We start from the raw sequence: 22,798 nt of genomic DNA on the forward strand, positions 1-22,798 counted from the left end.
TGCTTTTTGACTTGCGCAGAACCAACACGACCTTTGATTTTTTCCATGCGTGTTTTATCCTGCGGACGGGGACAATTGTGGGGGTGGGTTGCACCACGTGGTTTCCACAACTTTTGAGGTGTAATTTCGTTGGACTGTCCCACGATTGCATTCCGTGGTTTGGATTGTGGTGGTTTTAAATCAACCCGGCAGCTTTTTGTTTCGGGGGCTCCACATTATTTTACTCCAAGTTTTCAAAAACGGTCAACATCCTCCGCTACATGTATTACACAGCGAGGCAGCGTTCAGATTGCGTTGATGAGAACATCACTTACGCACACACACACACGGCTACTGATGTTAATTGTCATAAGTGTACTAATTACTTAGATATTCTTAGTTCTTTCGGTAAAGTCACGTAGGTAAAAAATGAAATTAAAAATTAAAATTAATAAAATAAAAATCACGACCTTTCGGAGGCAACACAAAATGACGGAGACTCGTGTTGCCTCCGAAACGTCGTGATTTGTATTCTATTTTTATTAATTTTAATTTCATTTTTTACCTACGATGACTATACCGAAATAACTAAGAATATGAATCTTTGCAGTCACGAAAGCTTCAAATCTAGAATTAATTACTTGGAGCCCCATGTTGTGATTCGATTATTGCGATACGGGGCACGATTAGATTAGTTTTTTTACGTGATGGTGAAAGTAGCGGCCTCTCGTGGCTGGGGGGGAGGGGGGTCATGTGATCCCATTACGGACGACACGTGCAAAGATACAACTTTGATTTTTGCACGCGTGGTTCAAGAACCACCTATCGTCAGTCTTAAAGAATCGACAATCGTCAATTTAATCCATGCATCGTTACACCCCTATAGATAATAAACAATCAATTCACATTCCAGCATCGGTGACACGTGAATACATTCATGAAAAGCTATTCTGTTATAAAACAGTATTCAGTATTTCCACCCTTCGTATAGTACAGCAGTGGCCAATACACCAGGCACTGCGATCCATTTTTGACCAACAATTGCTGGAAGGATTTGACTGCAATATACTTTGGACCAATGTTCTCCAGCATCTTCGATTGGCAAGGAGATATTTTTTTAGTCGGGGATTTTTTTTATATATTTCCCATCCGCCATAATGAACAGTTTGTACGTACATATGTATGCTTATGATAGTTTGCGTTCCGTTTTGTCCTGGGATTCGCAACAAATCTTTTTGGAAAGCCACACCTACGGAGTCATGCATTGGCCACCGCTGTTTACAGCACGAGGCTAAAGTGGAAAGGGCGATGTGCTTCACAGACGTAGAACAGTCCGCCAGAAAGGGGGCGATGACGCAATGAGGGTTTCGCCAATTAATAACGTTACACCATTTTTTTTAATGTTTCCAAAATTTGCTCCATGACGGGCGCGCGCGCGTGCACACGGCCTGCTCTTTAAAAATAAAGTATTCATAATGTCACGGGATTTTTAACGTCCGCTGTTTGAAGCAGACAGTGCGAAGTATTTATAGTTATTGCATCCGCAGTAATAGCCAGGGTTGCATTGCATATCCGCTAACAAATGTTGTCGATGCTGTCATGTCTGGAAGTACGATGTTTAAAAGAGTAACAAGCCCGGACAGCGTCTACACCAGCAGCGCTAGAAAGCTCACGAACATGTGATCACGGAAACGTTCGTATTGTATCAACAAAACCAACAAACGCATACCGTATTGTGCGTTTTATACAAATCCACCGTTGAGTGGTTGCTTTGGTTCCACTGGTCCCACTTAACAAAAAAACACATTATCAATCTACATACAGTAATAATAGCAGTAAAAAGAAAACAAATGAAAAAAAGTACGCAAGAATCATTCTTGATTTAATACACATTTTTCCTATTTTTGTGAGTGTTATTTCCCCCCCCCCCACCTCCTATTTCACCCTGATTGTGCTCTTGGCTGTCACGCCATGAGCCGAGGAATCATTCGGATCTCTCGCACAGCGGTGCAGCCCCCCTCTTTTCGTGTTCGAGAACGGCCCACAGAAGTGGATGTCGAAGAGCTACCCGGCGAGATCCCTCCGATTGACCTCAAGTCGGAGGAGGGTAGCACAATTATTATTTTAATTCTCAAATGATGGAATTTTCGACGACTGCCTGGATGGGAACCCATAACCTCGGCAGTGCCTGCTCAGTGCTTTGACCTCTTGAGTCACCGAGCCACCTCCAACTAAATAATATGTTCTTATGAGTAGGGTAGCTACAATCCCCCCCAGCCCCCCTGCCCCCTCACAATTCAATGAATTATAATTCAGGGACGTTATTCAAATCAAGAATCGATTCTCTTATTGTTAACGCAGTGGCCTCTAGTGGCTGGAATGATCACATGACCCCATTTTATACGCGAAACAAAATATCCGATTAGAAATATATTTCTACGCGTCGTGAGCTTAAATCGATATCAATCGACGGGTATTGTCACCCCTCCGTAGGAGCGATAAGCACCTCACGCCAGCACTGGTCTCTTCGACACTGGCATGATCGGATTAGCAGCAGAATTTTTGAGACTTGAGCACCGTAATTTATTTGCCAAAATTATCCGAGCCACACGGCTAAACGAGCGAAGTAATTTGATCGACAGTTCGAACTGTGAGTCGCCTGGCTAGTTAGCATGCGAGTGGGCACAGTGGTCAAAGGCAGCCTAGCGAGAGTGGAGCCACGGGTTGTCTATTGCAAGTCGAGGTAACAGCCCTGATCGCGTCACTGCTGGGCAGGAGGGCCTCCACTAAAAGGGAACACCAGAGAGCCCCTCACCCAGACCGTGGGTGAAGTTTCCGAATGGGACAAAAGCTCAAATTGGGCACAGAAGCTTCGAGAAGCGCACCACTACGAGTGCACTGACAGGACGAGTTGCACGTGGATCTGGGAACAAATAAACCCAAATTGGAGACGTTAAAGTGACAGTCGTGAAGAGTCCGCAGGATTGGACAGGACGCCCACAAAAAGGCTGTCAAAGGAGAGAACTTGAATGAAGAGGATGACGACGACGATGATGAGGCTCCACGCTTTCGAATGATATGACTCGACGACATCGTGGACAGAGGAGAAGGTGGGGGTGAGAAGAGACCGATATGTTTCGGACATGTGGCCAGGAGGGTCGGAAGACAGCATTGGTGGAAAGAGAAATGGCGATGACGCGAAGACCGTGGAGAGAGAGAGTACTCAGACAGCAGAGTCCACTTATTGGGACAAACCTCTGGAAAAAGAACACCGATGACCCAAAACAAGTTGCAATGCCCCAAATGTCTACGTCACAAACAGACCGACCGACGTGGTCAAGTGTCGACCAACTTTCCCCTCGACAAGTGCACGGATGTTGGGGATAAAGTAAAAAAAAGTAATACTTACAAGTCATCTAGCTCTTTAAACGGCCAAACCTAATGTTGCTACCTGCTCAGTGCTATTTAAAGTATTCCTCTGCTCTGTATAAAGCAGGGCACACAGGCTTACAATACCCAACTGACTCTTAAGTTGTATTTAGTTGACACCAGGATGAGAGCAGGGTGACCTCACTGGCAAGAGTGGCATGGTGGCATGTGCAAATGCATTTCGCTGGGTCAAGTAGGGACGGTGGCCGCTTAACCATACGACCCACCAGCAACTGGCAAGGAACGCGACTCCTGTCGTGAACGTAGGCAACACCTCTTACCGCCCCCTGGCAACGCTCCGACTGTCCATTGGCAATGTTCCCATGAGCTAAAGGAAACCACTGCCACCCGCCACAGGCTCAAGTAATGCTGCTGATGCCTGCTAAAGGTGGCAACACTTCCCCACCAGTCCGAGGCAACGCTCCCATCGGCCACAGGGAACGATCCCAGTCGACTTCCCCCGGTAGCTACAAGCGAAATCGCCACGTGCCGCAGGCAACGCTTTCCCTGGCCAAAGGCAACGACCACAGGGAACGCTCCCGGCAAGCACATGGGGCCAACGCTTACGACGGCCACAGCCAACAGTCCCCAGCCGGCCAAAGGCAGCGCTCTTACTGGCTACAGGCAAACGTCGCTAGCAACTCCCAGAGGCCACAGGCAACGATCTCACCGACCATCGGCATTCCTCTCAACCGGCAAAAGGCAATGCTCCCGCCGCCAACGGGCCGCGCGGGCAACGGCCCCTCACATCCGCTTCTTCCCGTCGCCCTCGCCGCGCCGCTCGCCCCTCTCCCCGCCGTCCCGCTCGGCCGCCGGCCCGCCGCCCGGCCCGTCGAGCTCCAGCGGCGGCGGCGTGCCGCAGGTGCAGAGGCCGCCGGGGCCCAGCGTGCGCACGGCGTAGTGCGTGTAGAGGAGGCCGCCGGCCGTGACGAACGCCACGGAGACGAGGATGAGAGCGCCGAAGTGGTGCACGCTGGGCGCCACCATGACCATGATGAAGCGCAGCACGTTGAGGAGGCTATTGAGCGAGCTTTGCACGCCCGTGACGACGCCGCGCTCGCTCTCCGCCACCGTCTCCTGGAAGATCTGCGTCACCGACAGGTCGAAGCCCCACAGGCCTGCGCGCGAGGGCGGACAAAAAGAGGCGAGAGGTCTGAAGCGAGTTCAGAGACACTATTGTGCCTCTGTTCCATGGGCACATACCAAATCGTTTAAACTATAAACTATTAAAAACTAAACAATTTTTTTAGTTGGCCAGGCCCCACTGAGCTATATTGTAGCTCTTTCAGAAGCGACCTGGCCACTAAACATGGCCTAACGAAGCGGTTCATCGTCGTGGAAATGTGTAGCAGCCACATACTCTTACGTGCATGTTGTTGATTCTAAATGTGGAGGGAAAAAAATGGAGGACCCGCAAACTCATTCAATACAGCAGGCGCCAGGGCTGGAATCGAACCTACGACCTTCTGTATACCAGGCGAGGTAGTTAACATCTCGCCACCGTGGCATCCCACGGTGAAGGCCTGCTGCGCCCCTCTCTCCGATGCCACGCGGTGTACACGGTCCAGGCGGGTGCAGATGGTGTACTTTGATGACTGATGCAACTACCTCTCTGGCTTCTTCACGTGTGCTGTGGAGAATGGCCATTGCCCGAAACGTCGCCCATTGCCCGAAACGTCACCCATTGAATACTTTTTAAGGCCACAGTGTTTTTGACAAATGTGAGATGTTTTTGTCTTTTGTATGCGCTGCGAACGTCGTGTCTCACCATATTTTGTGACTTAATGGTTGATTGATAGGCCTGGGTTCTGGCCCCATGTCCTTCCGGAACATGAACGAACAGTGCCACCTTCAAAACCTTTCCGCTTAACCTGCTATGCCCCTTGTTTTGTTTTGGAAATCGTCAAGGCACCAGCAGGAGTGGCTTCTTGACCCCATTCTTTGCACAACAAGAACACTCTCTCAAGAAAATAATCACAGTAATTTGAGTAAAATTAGAAATTATTTGGTTGACCGAATATCGTGGAGGTTTGACCATACTTCACCACGTTGGTCAGTGAAGGTTGGTGAAGTGCGGGCGGGCGTCCAAGGTTCAGCTATCAATCACCGGTGCTGTTAGCCATGACTGGGAGTCAAACTCAGGTCTCTGGGTTCACATTGCAGTGCGATAACCACGAAACCACCGCCGCTCAACCCAAGTCTTACCAAGGAAGGTGGTCCCTCCTCCTTTGGGTTATTACTGAAAGTGCCCACTTTTGCAATAGGTTCACGGAGGTTGTGCTGCATAGCACTCTCATCATGTGGGTTCGGTTCCTGAAAAATCTCCCAGCGAACCGTCGAACATCGTGCCAAAGAACACGCACTACAAGCCGATCACAAGTCGCACAGTCTGACCACTTGGCCCGCCAACTGCTGCACCTGAATGGAACCACAAGCCTGGATCTACACACAAGCCATCGTCCAGCGGACGAACTGCGGTACTGCTTGGGTCAACACTTCAAAGGATTCCAAACCCGTTAAGAATCAATTCTTAAGCACAACCACGTGCTCTCTTGAAATGGTTTTCACCTGCAGCGTTGCGCTGTGGCAGCAGAGCAGTAATGTTAAATAGTAATTCCTGAGCCACATGAGCATCTTCTTGGACACGTCCTAGATGACTATCAGGGTAATGGAGAATAAAGAAAAGCATCCCTTCCTGCTTTAATTCAGTTCTCTTGAGGGTTAGAATAGCCAGCTGATCCCTAACCGCCACGTGCTCTCTGTGGTATTTTTCGTGGTAAAATTAGAATTATCTGAAGTTCGTAACTTTTATAGCTCTCCAAATTATGCATTGAGCATCACATCGTTGGATAACACTGGTCAACAACAAAAAAAAATTTCTGGCCTGGACTTTTGCAGCTGTTCTAGACTAATTTCAGGGTGCTGATTCCAAATCTGATCTCAGATTTGCTCTATCACATCTCATTTTATGCTATCGGCATACCCCATTTTCATAGATTTTACCTGAAATTAACTTTGTCACTTATGATTGCAAGTTGTTGCGAGTCAGTGACTGCTTTAGTGTTAAAATATGGTGCTGTATTTTTAGGATAGTGTGTTTATAATATAATTTTATGTAGATATCCACATTTATTTAATATTTTTCTTCTGCAGTTTTTATTGAAAAAAATATTTGATATCTCAAAAACCTGATGTGATAGACAAAAACTGATGCCAGATTTGGAATCAGCACCCCAAAATTACCTTACAACCGTTGGAATAACTTATGCCAGTAAAAGTGTGTTGACCAGTGTAATCGATTATCAAGTGTCCATCGGGAACTCTTGCAAAGCAGTGCAGCGGATCGCCTCGTGTTAGATAACGTGCCTGCAGAAGACGATGGCATCTCATAACTACCTTTAGAAATCACTTTTTTATAGTGACCTCTCACTCACACTTAGGAGCACTGCAAGTCCTCCAGATGCTCTGCAATGGAAATGCGACGTGGCAGTCAAAACTCAAAATGGCAATCGAACCAACATTTAATATTTCCCGAGTTGCAATCTTCCGAAATTGAGTGAAAGATCAAAACTATAATGTAACAGGGAGGGAGGGGGTTGTTTTATCAGCGTGAAAGTCGCTGGTGACCCAGGCTGAGACTCGACTCGTGACAATAGAAAGCCCAGTTTAATGACGAGTGGCCCAAAAACTATAAAAACTAATTTAACCCACGATCTAAGTGGTCCTTGACCTCCTGAGCTACCCGACCACATCCGCAGAGGTTTAAATTGCGTATCAAGGTAACATTCTCTCCTGGCTGATAACGAGTTCTCATCGGCTGGGAAAACAAAGGTACAGCCCCTGCACCTTGGTTTTTGTTCGGTCCAGAAGGACAACGCAGACGAAACTTCAGTTCTGTACTGAGGAACGAAATGAGGCCGGTCCGATTGTTTTTTTTATTTTTTCAAGGGAGTAATGATTCATACCCCCCACCCCACATCACAATGTCATTGTCGTAATTCAGTATGAGAATTGTGTTTGTTACGCTATGGCGGCCTCTAGTGGCCACGCAGACACAATGCATACAACACGCGTTCCTTGCACCAACTTTCAGTCGTTATGGCGGGACCCCGGGGTCCCGAATAAACAAAATCAAAATCGTAATTTATTTATTTTTGGCGACTCCGTCCCACCGCGCACATCAACCCCGCGACCCACCCGGCGCAGATTGTTCTGATGTCGTGTCGTGTCCAAGCGCAGCGGCGAGGACGAATGCGCAGGAGAAACAAAACTTTTAAACTTTGATTAGCGCATCGTGCAGAGCTTGTCGAGAGGAATAGATTGCCGTGTCGTTCGCCTTCAACAGACGTAAAATGACGTCGCAACGCAGTTTATGCGAGAGCCAGGGGCTCATGGGACCCCGGGGTCCCGCCATGAGGTTGAATTGTCCATTTGTGGCCTGGATGTTTAACTCTCGCAGCAGGCCTATTCCCTTGGAGCGATTGCATCCAAGGGTTTTACACCATTTGTTGTCGTTACCTATTTTAGCTTTTAAGCGAGCCTTGCCAACAATTTTGGCTGATCTCGTCAAGGAGCATAAACCATCACGCGAACTCCGGTCATCCCCGCAGCAGCACATTTTGGCTGGCCGTCGAAGAAAGACGGTCGCCGCATCGCGCGCTTTCAGACACGCTTCTGCGGCCGTCTGGATTGCGCTTCATTCCGATATTGGGAAGCCACTGGAGACATGCACTTGAATCTAATTTGAAAGCTCACGTCTTTAGAACTGCTTCTTGTGTTTAGTCGTCCTTCGGCCGCACCTCCGATTGGGGCGCTTGGCTACGTACGGTGCGGAAGAAGCTTCGACATACGTACATTCAAGCGTTGCTCAACGTACCAACTCTGGACAGGATGGCTCCGGCAAAGAAGAGCGAAATCGAGGTGTAGTCGAGGATCTGCGGCTGAACGGTGGCGGTGACGTTTGTCGTGACGTTTTGAAACCAGGTCCCGTTTGCCTCGTAAGCAACCGTGGGCTCGGCTGCGTGATGATCCTGTCATACACACAAAGAAAATCGCACGGCGTGGCGCGCGAGGGTGGCTGTCAGACCCGGGATGGAGAAGCTACAATAGCCCCGTCGGAGAGGAGTTTCAGGGCGGGGTGGGTGGGAGCTAAAGCAAAATGCACAATAGACAAAAGCAACATTCCACCCCTGGGTATTGGTATATGCCTATTTACAGGGATGCACGCAGTCCCAGCAGCCAATCCACGTGAATTTGCGTGTGGGCCGTAATGTAGTGGTCAGGGCACTGCGCTACGAACCTGGTGACCCGAGTTCTGTTCCCGCTCGGTGACGAATATCTGAACCTGTCACGGGCCTCCCCTAGGTCGACTCAGCCTTGAAGGCTATATGGGAGGGGAGGGGGGGGCTGATCTCTGTCTTGATAGATGACTACAGCCATCACAATGCCATCATTCATTGTCTTTGTGTGTGTGTGGACCTATTTATGTTGAAATTCTTTCGCACCGCACGTAGCCAACCGTGCGGGGAAATAGCGCTACGAACAGTGATGGCGCTGTTAACAGCGACGTCATCTTCATCGTCGTCGTCATCATCGTGGTGGTGGCGGCGGCGGCGGCGGCGGCGGTGACCTGACCAGTCTCACCAGGCGCGGCTTGTGCAGCGGGGCAGTCAGGTCGAGCGGGCTGCCCGGCGCGAACACGGACGCGACGCACAGCAGGAGGCAGCAGACCTGCGCCAGGCTGAAGAGGGCGCCGGTGCGCACCAGGCCGCAGCGGCGCCGCGCACGCAGGTAGAGCACGGTGCCCACCAGCCCCAGCGTGGCCGACAGCCCCACCATGATGCTCAGCACCGAGGTGCTCACGCCCTGCCCCCGGCGGGGGCGCAGGCGAGGCGGCGGGACGAGAACAGCAATAACGTTCATCAATGTTCACCGTCGTCGTCGTCGTCATCATAATCGCCGTCGACAGCCACGATCAAATCGCGCTGCTCGGTAAAGCCACATTGTCTCGCTGGAAAATAGGCGCAAGATTTAACGTTGGCAGCCGCGAGATTGTAATTCCGCATATTCCGGAGCTTAATTGCAAGGTTGTTAAATGTTTAAGTTCACGTGTGATTTTTGAGATTTTTTTTTTACTTTTCACCGGGTCATAAATTGACACTTTCTCGATATTTATCTTTGCCGTTTTTTTTTTTAATCGGGCGTTTCGGCCGTTACCCAGTTTGGCGTCTGCAGCAATTTTTGTCCATGCTGTTTGTCCACTTTTAGATTTTGGGTCGGACCGGTTTCACAGCTCTTGACATGGTAGGAATGCACCGGTGCGGCAAAACCAGTATGGTTCCATGACACGGCACACCCACCCACCCACCCTCTTGTGTGGGCTCATACAGAGAAATGTGGGGCCATGCTTTCTATATAGGCCAGAAATTGGTACCACCTAAGGTAGCAAAATCTTAAGCAATATTAATGTATTAATATGACTAATAGGTACTCTTCGGTTCTTTCGGTAAAGTCACGTAGATAGAAAATTAATAGATCACGACGTTTCGATCGCAACACAAGCAACCGTCGTCAGATGAAACAAACACAGCAGGAGAACTCCTACGTCAGCAGTTGTCTCCAACACACCGATGTGCTGAACTAGTAACTAATTGGCATGTTTTGCTTACAAACCTTATTCATTGGCTGTGTTCGGTGTTGGCAGGTTTAACAACACATTTACTGTGTGGCGATATATAACCCAAAAACCTACATTACGAAAGGAATACCAATTCTGCCACTGCTACTGCGTGACCTCACCTGCGCGTACGCGTAACCCGTGGTGATGCCGTCAAATCCCAACACAGTCATGTAGAGGAAGGCGAGGCCCAGGCCTGGCAGGAAGGCCGACTGTCGGTAGTACGCCACCCAGCCATAGCGAAGCGTGCGTAGGGGCTTCCCCAGAATCGCCAGCCAACTGCCAGACTTGGTGTTTGGAACGACTTGAGGTTTGGAGCTCTTGTCGATGGCAGACTTTTCTTCGGTGTTGTTGGCCTCGTTATCTGAGGACAAAACGGACAGGCAGGGGTGGGGAGGGCTGCGTCGTTCCCGAGGCTAAATCGCGGCAACGGCTTCCGCGGATCCTCGTGCAAGAGTTGCGTCCTCCTACCAGACACTGTTGTGCTTTGTGTGGCTTTGCAAGCAGATAATTTATTCTCATCTTCAGCCATGATCAATCCACTGCTGGATGAAGTCCCCCCCCCCCACTACCTCCAAACCGTCGCAATGTCTCATGATCCACTGGAGCAATAGATAATATATCACGCATCTGATTTAGTTAAACGCCCAAAACAAATCACATTTGTGAAGGGTAAATATATTTAAATCCACATAATGAAAAAAAATCAATTACCATAGCTTTTGGATAGGTAGTGATTGTTCACAATGTTAATTAATCAGATTTCTGGTTCAGGGAGAAGTTACACAGCAGGCAATTAAAGTAGCGCAATGCTGTTAAAATACAACAGATGAGCTGAATCATTCCGTTCCCGACGAAGCTCCCATCATGTGGAGCGAAATGTCGCGGGGGGGCGGGGGGTGATACGGTACAACCAGAAAACACAGCGCAGAGCAGCACGGGCACAACCGCTAAACCGCCCCCCTCCCCCCACCTCCGCATCTGCATCGCTTTATAGAGAATCGAAAATTCCTGCGCTGACAGTGCACAGACAGGCATGGAAATGAAACAAATTTCTTTAGAACTGCTTTTTGTGTTTTAGTTTGCCCTTCCACCGCACTTCCCATGAAATGCCAACACCGTCATTGTAGGATGTCCAGACCCAGGCCTGCCAGGAAGGCCGACTACCGGCAGTACGCCATGCAGCCGTACGCAGCCAACCGTACGTGCCAAATCGGAGGTACGAAGCAGCGACGCGTCGCTTACCTTCTCCTGCCGCCAGCGGATGCAGTTCGCAAGCGGCGGCCTCGGTCTCCCCCGCTCGCTTGGCGTCAGCCACGGCGGCTCCTTTGGTAGCGAGCGCGGGCACGCTGCGAAACACGTGCCGCAGCAGCCAGTACTCCACCACCATGGAGAAGAGGTTCCAAGCGGCGATGACGCCGCAGCTGAACTCCAGGCTGAGGAAGGTCATCACCTGCCCCACCGTCATGGGCGCCAGCAGCTTGCTGAGCTGGTCTATCTGCCGCATGGTCGCGTTCATGCCTGCGCAATGGGGGGTGGGCAACGTTTTGTTTTTAATGCTTTCTAAACGAAGGTTCAAAGTGTTCAAGCGTGAGATCTGCCTGTCGATGGAAAGGGGCGGTGTGATAACTCCCGTAAAGATGACGCAGTATGGACTAAAGTTGAGTTGCTATTGGGGACCTCCCCTTGAGAATAATGGACAAATTGATAAAAAAAATATATATTGGCCAAAAGTAGTAGATAAAAACCAGCGCGAGATAGATTAGCTTTGGCGTTTGCGCCACTACGTTTGTGCGCTACCGACTGCAGTGCATCAGCAACTGTGGATAGGGGCCAAATCGAAATGATCTGAGAAAGAAATTCAGTGAGGTCATCTTCCGTAGGCCAAATTCTTACACAGGGTGAGGGCGCACTGCTAGTTGCAGGGTTCCTGATGGAATTGTCTTTCTTCTCCTGAGACGAGACAAAGATGGCACTTTATTTTTAATGTCCCGTAATTGTGGGGGGGAAAAGCCAAAACAATAGGTAAGGTGGTCCAGCAAGCTTAAGCAAAGAGTCCTCCGAAATGTTTATCCTGCAGTCTGGCTGGGTTAGAGCCCTCTGGCATGAATCTATGCTGCTAAAGAACAAGACGGGAGTTTTAGTGACTTACCGCTACAACATTCCACCTTTTGGGGGGAAAAATTTTAATATAAGGAGACGAACGTATACGTTTTATTAATGGGCAGTCTCGGCATGGCGGGTTACAAAGGGGAAGTTGTGTCCATGGACGCTGGAAGAAAGGGCGACTTTAGAAATCGCCTTTTTAAATGGCTCCATTGAGGGGGGGGTTCCACATTCTCTGCCAAACACATGGTAAAACAGCACTGCGAGTGATTTATTTTTTCATATTTTTTTTCTACACTTGGGTCCAAATTTTAAAGGCGTTCGTATTTACACTCGATAAACATTTCAATCCATCGTCTGCAATTTAGCCAGGCAAGAGGCTGGAGAGAGGCGTTGACCCCCCCCCCCCCCCTTTGTTTGGACAAGGGTGATGAAAGGCCGATTTGATATTGGTGCTAGAAAACATTCTTTTCAGCAAATTGCACTGGCAGTGGTGCTCGCGCACATGCACCAAGAAAGTCTCGACCCATGTTTGTCGCGGACACTTTCTTTAAAAAATATATATATAAAATATATACAGCAGACTATCGTTTCGGGCAAGAGCTGTGCTTAATCCTTTTCCCGTTCCGATGAAGTACGCGTAAGTAAGTGTACGTCATCAGTTTTTCTTCCAATTCGGAAGGGAATAAAATAAAATAACTGTATCGGTACTGAGGGGCGGCTCCCACAAGGCCATGCGGAGAGGGCGTGTGGCACAGCTTGGCGCCAGCTTTCGTAGAGTGCGGTCGTGTCGCTACAGTTCTCTGCTGTGAGTACAATGTCTTTAAATACAACGGCGCTGCGCCTCCTATAAATAAAATTGACACTGAACTGCCCGTGCGTTCCGAGATTCGGTGGTGAACGGGGACCCACCCTGCAATGTCTCGGAACGGGAAAGGATAAATTGGCCACTGCCCAAAATCCTGCGTGCGTGAACCCACCCTGCTGACCCAGGAGAGACGTGCACCCGCTGACCTGCCAGCTTCTCTTTGCTGTCGGCCACCACGACGATCCAGTCGCGCTGGATGGCGATGGTCATGGCCGTGCCGGCCAGCTGCGCCACGACCCCGATTGTGATCACCACCACGTAGCACGCCACCTGCGGAGGTCAGGATCAAACCCACAACCTCCTGTATACCAGGCGAGAAAGTTAACGTCTCTCCATCGTTGAGCCCAAGATCGGCAGCAACCGAGGCCAGGTGAGAAATTCGCCTAAGCTAAGGTAACTGGATATGGGCGTGCGGAATCGTATTTGCCCGTCAATTGTGTCCACAGAAAGGGGGGGGTCGGGGGGGTGACGAGGCAGAATTATTGGCCACTATGCGTGGATCTGCTCTCGTGTCACGTTGCTGGGTTTGTCACCGCCCGCCACGGACGCGAACTCACCATGAGCCAGCCGTTCCACACGGGGCTGATCTGGACTTTGCACAGGAAGATCGTGAGCAGCACCAAGGCGCAGAGAATCACCGATGAGTTCTGGATGCTCAAGGACAGGCGCACAACTGCAGGATAGCACAACGGGGATAAAATTAGAATTTTTTTTGGCAAGAAAAAATGTCAAATGTTTGCTGCTAGAAAAACGTGAATTGTGAGGAATTGGCACTCGTAGCAGGGCAAAGAAGGCCCACTGCCCAAAATGTCGTTATTTTTTTTTCCTGTTTCGGGCAGCGTTATACTGGTAGGAACCTCCTGGTTACACCAGCCCACAGGGGATTATTGTGTCCGTCCGTCGTGCATCCAAAAATGGGAGGGGTGGGGCTGGGTGGAGGGGAGGGTGGGGAAGGGCTGGGTGGGGAGGGTGGGGAGGGGCTGGGTGGGGAGGGGCTGGTCACCCCGTGATGCCCTCATAAAACTCAACGTTTAACCTACTGACGCCGGCTTGTGCCCGCCCTCAGTCGGCCATATTTGCGGAATACACCACGCCGCCGTTGACCCAGGCCATTGACCGAGCAACCCAACGTTCCTACCAGCTCCCTCCGCAGGATTGTGTTTTACGTTTGAGACGTTGCAATATGTGCTCGTGCAACCGCCGCGGTGTATCACACAGCCTTGTATTTGTTTTTTAGCAACTATAAGGCGAGGTGGCGTTGTGGAGTGCGGCAATGAGGGTAAAAGAGGGGGGGGGGGGGGGCCGTACCGCGCATGCGTGGGTTTTTGTCCACCCAGTCGCCCACCAGGGCCCCCAGGAGGATGTGGGACCCGGACGCCGTGAGGCCGTAGACTGCCGCCAGGAAGAGGGACTTGTCGTAGAGCTCCACCAGGAAGAGGCTCATGGCGAAGTGCCACATGCGGTCGCCCTGCAAACGACAGCAGATCGCGAGCGCGCTCGGACGCGCTCAACCGACGCTCCGCCGACGAGAGATGGACGGCGATTTTTGTTTAAGTTTAATTTTGCAAATGTGCTGACTGCGCGGCAGTCGCGGGATCTGGCAGGAGAGTGGAATGTGATCTTTTTTGGCAACGAAGTGTGGTGGTAGGTCGTGATAACATCTTGATGTTTGATTCCAAAGAGATGGACCGGCGGTGGTGTGCGGGTCCGTCAAGTGCGCAATGAACCCGGTGACCCGACATGGATTCCCGGCCACGACTAACGTTAATGGGGAGTGATATCTGAACAGGCATTGCGGTGGCGAGATGTTAACCGCCTCGCCTGGTACACAGAAGATCGTGAGTTCAATCCCGACCCTGACGCCCGTATATTTGGAGTCTGCATGTTCTCCCCGTAGTCGCATGGATTTTTCTCCAGGTCCTCCAGTTTTTCTTGCCACATTTATAAACGTGCGTTTAGAGTATTCTGCCACTATACATTTTCACATAAGCCACTTTGCTGAGCTATCATTTGTGGCTAGGTCGCTTCTGAAAAAGAGCTATGTAGCTCAGTGGGCCTTACCTGGAAAAATTAAAAATATAAATTTGATTCCAGAGCCACTTCTCTGAGTCCTCAAAATGACGTCTCTCACTTGCTTCTGATCGATACTTGCTTCTATTTCTGTGGCTCGGTGTGTACATTTCGAGGTGGCACCTATCCATGCTTCTTGACGCACCAGCGAGTATGTAAACATGGCGACCAGCGTCCGTGTTGGACGGCGACAACTATTGCTCTGAGCCCAGCAGGAGAAAGTCCACATTCGTATAGCAGGGGCCAGACTATCCATAAGATAACCACCGTGATATTTTTACACATTTATTTAATATGACTTTGATTTAAAATGGGGCTAAATCAAGATATATATATGTGAAAGAGATTCAATTAATCTAGAATTGAAGCTTTCGTGACTGCAGAAATGACTATACTCATTGTTTTTTCGGTAAAGTCACGTATGTAGAAATAAAATGTAACTAAATTAAATTAAAATAAATCACGACGTTTCGAACGCAACAGGTGGAAATGGTGGCATCCCACAAAGTGGCTAACCATTTTATCTGTCCAAGTGAAGTCTGCCCGATCTCTCCGTCAGTATTTGAACTCGCAAACATTTCAGTTGTGTCAAGTGTGTTTTCCACATTCATGAATCGTCTTACCCACGTGGACATGGAGTGGCTGAGGAATATGTAAAACCGGGGAGATTTGACAAATTTCCGAAATGAGGCTGCAAAGAAAAGAAAAAAAAACGAATGAAAAATGTAAAGCATGCGAGTGCTATGACTGGGTTAGCGTGAGAGTTTGCGCGACAAATACATCGTCTTAATCATGTCCATTAGTCACCCTGGAAAGGCCTCGCCGCGCATCGAGGTTCTTTTTCTCGAGGGTCCTGCTGCCTTGGATTGTTTGGCCATTTTCACTTACAAGTACAGGGTCTTCTTGGTTCTTTCGGTAAAGTCACGTAGAAGGAAAATAATAAAACATAAGAAAATAATTCTCACGACGTTTCGGCCACAACGCAAGCAGCCGTCTTCAGGTGGAGAACAGGTCTGTCGAGAGACCTGTTCTCCACCTGAAGACGGCTGCTTGCCTGTCGAGAGACCTGTTCTCCACCTGAAGACGGCTGCTTGCGTTGTGGCCGAAACGTCGTGAGAATTATTTTATTATGTTTTATTTTTATTATTTTCCTTCTACGTGACTTTACCGAAAGAACCAAGAAGATGAATCCCTGCAGTCACGAAAGCTTTCAATCGAAAAGTAGAGGGTGCTTCAAAAAAATGTATTTGGGACTATCGTTTTTAATTGACAAAGAACGGATAATACACTGTAACATGATAACAAATGTATGTTAATCGCTTCAAAAAGTCAGTCTCCAATTGTTCGCCATCATTGTCAACGCGTGCCTGGAATCTTCTCCAGGTGATCTCTAGAGCCCGGAGGCACATTTCTCGTAGTATTGTTGCAAATTGTCAGAAGTTGTAAAAAAAAATTTAAGCACCCTCTATTTGGTACACGGGAGTAAACCATAGGACCTGGAGAAAATTCATCAAGCGTGTATGGGTGTTCTCCTCGAATATCCGCATAGACAGATTGACGAATCCATTTACTGTGCCGATATGTCCAGGACACCTGGCCAGCCACTCCTACAACAGCTCGTCTTCCCAAACAGTCTCCCATTCGGGTCCTAACCATAAGAGGGGATAACTCTCAAAGCTCTGCGCATGTGCATTAAATTCACAGACGCAATCTATGTAATTCATCTTTGGAATAAACCTGTTCCTGTACTCCCATCTCCCTGGCCACCGCACTGCGTACAACGCCTGGCAAGCCCAGTTCATGATTCAGAAGTGGCCTGGCCACAGGCGTCATGGTGGCGGGGTGAGATGTTAACTACCTCGCCTGGTATGCAGGAGGTTGTGGGTTCGATCTCGACCCTGACACTCGCTGTATATTTAGAGTTTGCATCTCTCCCCGTGGTCACGTGGATTTGTCTCTGGGTCCTCCGGTTTTTCCCTCCACATTTAGAATCGACATGCTTATTGAGTCTTTGGTTGCTATAAATTTCCACGTGATAAGCCATTTGTGACCAGGTGACTTCTGGAAAATGTTAAATAGTTTAAAAGTTTTTTTTAATGATCCAATAAAAACTACTGGACATCTGTGAAAAAGAGCTTTATAGCTCATCAAATCCCTCCAGTATCAATAAAAAATTCTGATACTAACCAGGCTCAACTCTACTTGGCCTTTGAAATCGCCCGGGATTGGGCACATTCAGGGGTAAACCCCACATCACAAATCCAGTAAACTCTCGATTATCCGGGGTAGTGGAAGGGTGGTTCAGATAAGACATGGATAAAGCAAAGCGTGTAAAGATTAGGCTATGAACACGTACCTAATTGATTACCTATACAGAACGGGGGAGAAGACGGTTGAACGCACGAGTCTGTTTTTGCGGGTTTGTAAAGCAGTCCAGTGACCCGCCGACGCGTTTGCGGTCACGTGGGCAACTAGTCGCTGACTCTCGACGATTGAGGAGCAGCCAGTAATTAAACCAACGCGCGCAAAGACTTTCTTTTTGCGCAAGCACGGTTAATGTCCAATCCAATTTTTTTTTTATCTGCTACCCACGGATATTCGAGAGTGAAAACCGTTCCATACCAAACCAGGCTCATGCCGCCTTTGGCATTCCAGCATTGTGTGGCGAATTGACCAAAAACAATAAAAATGAGCGCCACATCATGAAGTCGATACCGCATCGGTTTTTCTTGGGCGGGGAAGCCTCGGCATCTGCCATCCCATCGCGATCCGGTTCAGCATCTGCCATCCCATCGCGATCCGGTTCTTTGTCGGCATTGGCGGCCTCGGCGTCGTCCATCCTCGCTCGTCCTCGTTGGGTTTTCCGCTTTGGTGGCTCGGCTCACAACACAGCTGTCGTCGCGGTGAATGAACGGGGTAGAACGCATCACTGTGGCGACAGGCGCCGGCGATCGGTAACGCGAGCGCACATCGACTGTAAACAACACCTCGGTTGTGGGTGTTTTTAGGCGAAGGTTCAACAGGCGTGCACACGTAATGCACACACGCCACAGGTGCGCGCTCTCTCTGACCATTTGGTAGTGAAACACTTCAACGATTCATGAAGCTAAAGTGCTTGTATAGACCTTTAATCCATTAAGTATTAACTGTTTTAACTTTTTTTATTTTACCATGTAAGGCCCACTGAGCTATGTAGCTCTTTTTCATAAGCGACCTGGCCACAAATGATAGCTCAACGCAAGTGGCTTATCACGTGAAAATATATAGCAGCCAAATGCTCTAAAAACATGTTGATTCTAATTGTGGTGGGAAAAACCGGATGACCCGGAGAAAAATCTGCACGACCACGGGGAGAACATGCAAACTCCAAAAATACAGGCGTCAAGGTTGGGATCGATCCCATGACCTCCTGCATACCAGGTGAAGTAGTCAACATCACACCACCGTGGCTGGATGAGTGCTTCCCTAGGATGTGCAAGTTGTGTCTGTGTGGTTTGGTGAAGGCAAAGCAGCATATCTGTGTGGGAGTATAAACGTGCAGTACACAATTGCCATTTGATGACCACAACGTGGAAACCCGCCCTGTAGAAAGTGACAGAAGGAAAGAACATACGCGACACAATACAAGTGAGACGGTACAAACGAGCCAAAAAATACATATTTTTGGGTCAAAACATGATGCAGAATCATGGCAATTTATTGAGTCGCACACATACCTAACTATATATTCAGAGTGTATAATTTACCGCGGTGATGTGTAAGATGTTCATACCAGGATCGTTTTCAGCTTGCACTTGCAACCCAAGTGCCGGGTTTACAATGGGGTTATTTTGCACTCAAAATACCTGCACCACAAGCTTCCAAAATAATCACCACACAAATATTTCAGCCGATTTTCATTCGTGGCTTTTGACCAATTTTGGATTGAAACCTGATTTTTTTCTTAAATAAACAAGTGTATGTAGACTGTCTAGAAAGAGCCGCAAAACGCAGGGCATTGCCAAAGTGTTGGTTACCAACACTGAACACAAACAACACGGTAAAGAGGGTAAAGGTGCAGCCTTGCAATTGCTCGCTCACACCACTGCTGGCAGAAGGGCTCTAGAGAGCCCCTCTGGAGAGTAATTGGCCTACTCTTCTACGCTAAAGTGCCAACGTTGAGGTCTGTTAGCCAAGACGAGAGAGGGCTTCAGGAGATGGTTTGTGTAGTTTTGCTACCAGTCTTCTTGAAAGAGGTGGGGGGGGGGGGGGTACCCACATTTTACCCCACCGCACACGACCTGCCGATCAACTGACCGTGGGTATACCCATTAACGCTGCTTGGCGAAACGGAGGCAGAGGGCATGGATTCAAGCAACTTGCACCATTGTTTCAACTGCCGCGTAGGAAGATTGATTTGAGACCAGTGTGTATCCATTACACCATTCCCTCCACAAAATACACATCGAAAATTTGTAGTTCTAGATTTGAAGTTATCGTGACTGCAAGGATCCATATTCTTTGTTTTTTTCGGTAAAGTCACGTAGGTAAAAAATAAAATAAATTTAAATGAAAACAAATTCATCACGTAGGTAAAAAATAAATTAAATTAAAATGAAAACAAATTCATTTTAATTTATTTTATTTTATTTTTTACCTACGTGGATTTACCGAAAAAACCTAAGGAAATTTGTAGGATGGACATTGTGCAGATCTTCTTTCGCACGGCATGCAGGGGGAAGGGGGCGGTGGAAAGCAACAGTTTTTATAGATCTCATACTCGGCTGTCGCGACCAATATCATCCATAATACAGGTTTTCTTTGGGTTAGATCGCGTAAATATATAAATCTGTCATTAAACCCGCCACCACTCGATACAGCCAACTAGTAAGGGTTGTCATGTAAACAGAACGTGGCCAATTCGTCACTAGTACAGCACTAACCGGTGTGTTGGAGAGCCAAGCCACAACATTTACAAACCGAGTACGACGTTTCGCCAGTCTATTACAACTAGCTTCATCAGGCGACAGCAATATTTGTGGCTTGGCTCTCCAACACACCGGTGTGCTGTACGAGTGACGAATTGGCACGTTCTGTTTACGTGACAACCCTTACTAGTTGGCTGTGTCGGGTGGTGGCGGGTTTAACGACACATTTATATATTTACGCGATCTAACCCCCAAAAAAACCATTATGGATAGATGTCATAGTTGAACATTACGGGGCGCTCAACCAATCCAAGGCGGCAGACTCTACTGATTGCAGCAATACCGCCAGGGTGTGCGTAGGGATGGTGCGATCGTCGGAAATGCGTTGGATGTTTTGGGATTTACCGCAATGGCATTGCGCTTGATAGGCTGGCGGCCCTGCCGCCTTCACCCTGAGGCTGCCCTCGGAGTTATGGGAAGCCCCTGGGGCCCCTTGCGTGGTTGCCGCTGTGCCCTCAACGCTGTTGCCATCTCTCCGCTCTCTACCGTTGTTGATCCGCCTCAAACAACCACAAGCTTTACGAATGTATTCCCTCGACTTTGTGTAAAGCGTCTTGAGGAGCAGTTGCATTTAAGATGCAACTGCTTCTCGCCTGGATTGTTGTGTAATAGTGCACAACAATCCATTGTTGTGCACTATTAACTGCTGTGGTGCTGCACAGCAGAGTCCTATGAGCGTGCACTCCTGCTAAGCTGCATACCCTGTGAGTCGCTCATGTTACGTAGAGGCGTTTCACCATAATTCATCAACGGGGGGGCCCTCTTAACGCGATCGAGTGAACAGAATTACTTTGCGCGCGTAGCAATAAGCGGTTGTACTGCCGCCTCTGCGTAGCATCACGCAAGGCATTTGGATGCTGCTGGATGCTACCCACGCGCCTCAATCTTTGTCCGGCCTGCGTAGGCATCTCACGCGTTTATCACGAACTGTGCTTTACCCCTTATTATATATTGTTCATAATGAAGAAATTTTCCCCTTAACGCGGTGTTCTTCAGGAATGCAGCTACCGCGTTATAAGAGAACAGACCGTATCACGAGGGATAACTAGACGGCACGGTGCTGTCGTTTTGCTATTACGCTGCAGAGAATATTGCACCTCTAGTGGCTACAGGTGGCTACCACGTGAAGCCCACATCACACAATACGGTAACTGTTCTAATTACAAAGCTTAAAAAAAAACATCACACGCGCATGATTCGATGCAGGTGTCACGAGCGTTAAGAATCGACGTTCATCTGGAAATGTCGTGCATGCATCGTTACGCCTTGAGCTATTTTATACGTAACATTTCGAGTCATGAATGAATTCATTTAATTATTATCACGCACAAACGCTACGCAAGCCATTTGCGAGTTATATTCGATGAGTTCAACAGATTTGTATATATATATGCCAGTTTACAAATCTACTGTTCTTACGCACGCACAAATAAACTCAACACATTCGGCAATAGCACTGTTGGGCATTGAAAGCAAAAGCACAATGGGCAATGTTTCAGGCAATGACCTTTCTTCACGTCAATGCATCTTCTTACACATGCGACATGACGCACAAATAATCACGAGCCCCAACAATCAATCGTCAAACAGACGCGCACGTGTCCTGACTATTTATGTGGTGAGATAAAAAGTTGTATTGTATTTGTTTATTTTCAAGTAATTTGTTTACCTTTCCTAGACAGTACTTTTTGTATTGTTTGCTGTCGTTAAGCTCTGCAACCTGCCCCTACTGGACATCTGCGAAAGAGCTTTATAGCTCATCGAATTCATCCAGTATAAATACATATTCTGCTTCTGATCCTGGCTCCCATCGGATTCACCCAGTATACATATTCTGCTTCTGATCGGATTCACCCAGTATAAATACATATTTTGCTTATGATCCTGGCTCCCATCGGATTCACCCAGTATAAATACACATTCTGCTTCTGATCGGATTCACCCAGTATAAATACATATTCTGCTCCTGATTGGATTCACCCAGTATAAATACATATTCTGCTTCTGATTGGATTCACCCAGTATAAATACATATTCTGCTTCAGATCGGATTCACCCAGTATAAATACATATTCTGCTTCTGATCGGATTCACCCAGTATAAATACATATTCTGCTTCTGATCGGATTCACCCAGTATAAATACACATTCTGCTTCTGATCGGATTCACCCAGTATAAATACACATTCTGCTTCAGATCGGATTCACCCAGTATAAATACATATTCTGCTCCTGATCGGATTCACCCAGTATAAATACATATTCTGCTTCTGATCGGATTCACCCAGTATAAATACACATTCTGCTTCAGATCGGATTCACCCAGTATAAATACATATTCTGCTCCTGATCGGATTCACCCAGTATAAATACATATTCTGCTTCTGATCGGATTCACCCAGTATAAATACACATTCTGCTTCTGATCGGATTCACCCAGTATAAATACACATTCTGCTTCTGATCGGATTCACCCAGTATAAATACACATTCTGCTTCAGATCGGATTCACCCAGTATAAATACATATTCTGCTTCTGATCGGATTCACCCAGTATAAATACACATTCTGCTTCAGATCGGATTCACCCAGTATAAATACATATTCTGCTCCTGATCGGATTCACCCAGTATAAATACACATTCTGCTCCTGATCGGATTCACCCAGTATAAATACATATTCTGCTTCAGATCGGATTCACC

At 48.1% G+C, this 22,798-nt stretch overlaps 1 protein-coding gene across 4 annotated transcripts in view; it reads right to left on the reverse strand.

Moving 5' to 3' along the window:
* Positions 1–2,300: 2,300 nt before the first annotated feature.
* Positions 2,301–22,798, reverse strand: part of LOC144938191 (solute carrier family 40 member 1-like) — a 32,237-nt gene continuing 11,739 nt past the window's right edge. For 2 of the 4 annotated variants that reach the window (XM_078865989.1, XM_078865991.1), the window contains exons 3-12: positions 17,844–18,057; positions 15,752–15,819; positions 14,367–14,526; positions 13,616–13,731; positions 13,205–13,328; positions 11,330–11,605; positions 10,207–10,448; positions 9,052–9,273; positions 8,285–8,438; positions 2,301–4,526 (exon numbers count right to left, since the gene is read on the reverse strand). In XM_078865989.1, coding sequence (XP_078722115.1) covers positions 4,153–4,526; positions 8,285–8,438; positions 9,052–9,273; positions 10,207–10,448; positions 11,330–11,605; positions 13,205–13,328; positions 13,616–13,731; positions 14,367–14,526; positions 15,752–15,819; positions 17,844–17,967 — 1,860 coding nt within the window. In that variant the 5' untranslated portion in view covers positions 17,968–18,057 and the 3' untranslated portion in view covers positions 2,301–4,152. Of the gene's footprint in view, positions 4,527–8,284; positions 8,439–9,051; positions 9,274–10,206; positions 10,449–11,329; positions 11,606–13,204; positions 13,329–13,615; positions 13,732–14,366; positions 14,527–15,751; positions 15,820–17,843; positions 18,058–22,798 lie in introns of those variants that run through there. The other 2 variants (XM_078865990.1, XM_078865992.1) reach the window with 2 other exon arrangements.

Source organism: Lampetra fluviatilis, chromosome 21 (genome assembly GCF_964198595.1).
Source record: "Lampetra fluviatilis chromosome 21, kcLamFluv1.1, whole genome shotgun sequence".
In the NCBI taxonomy this organism is placed as follows: Eukaryota; Metazoa; Chordata; class Hyperoartia; order Petromyzontiformes; family Petromyzontidae; genus Lampetra; species Lampetra fluviatilis.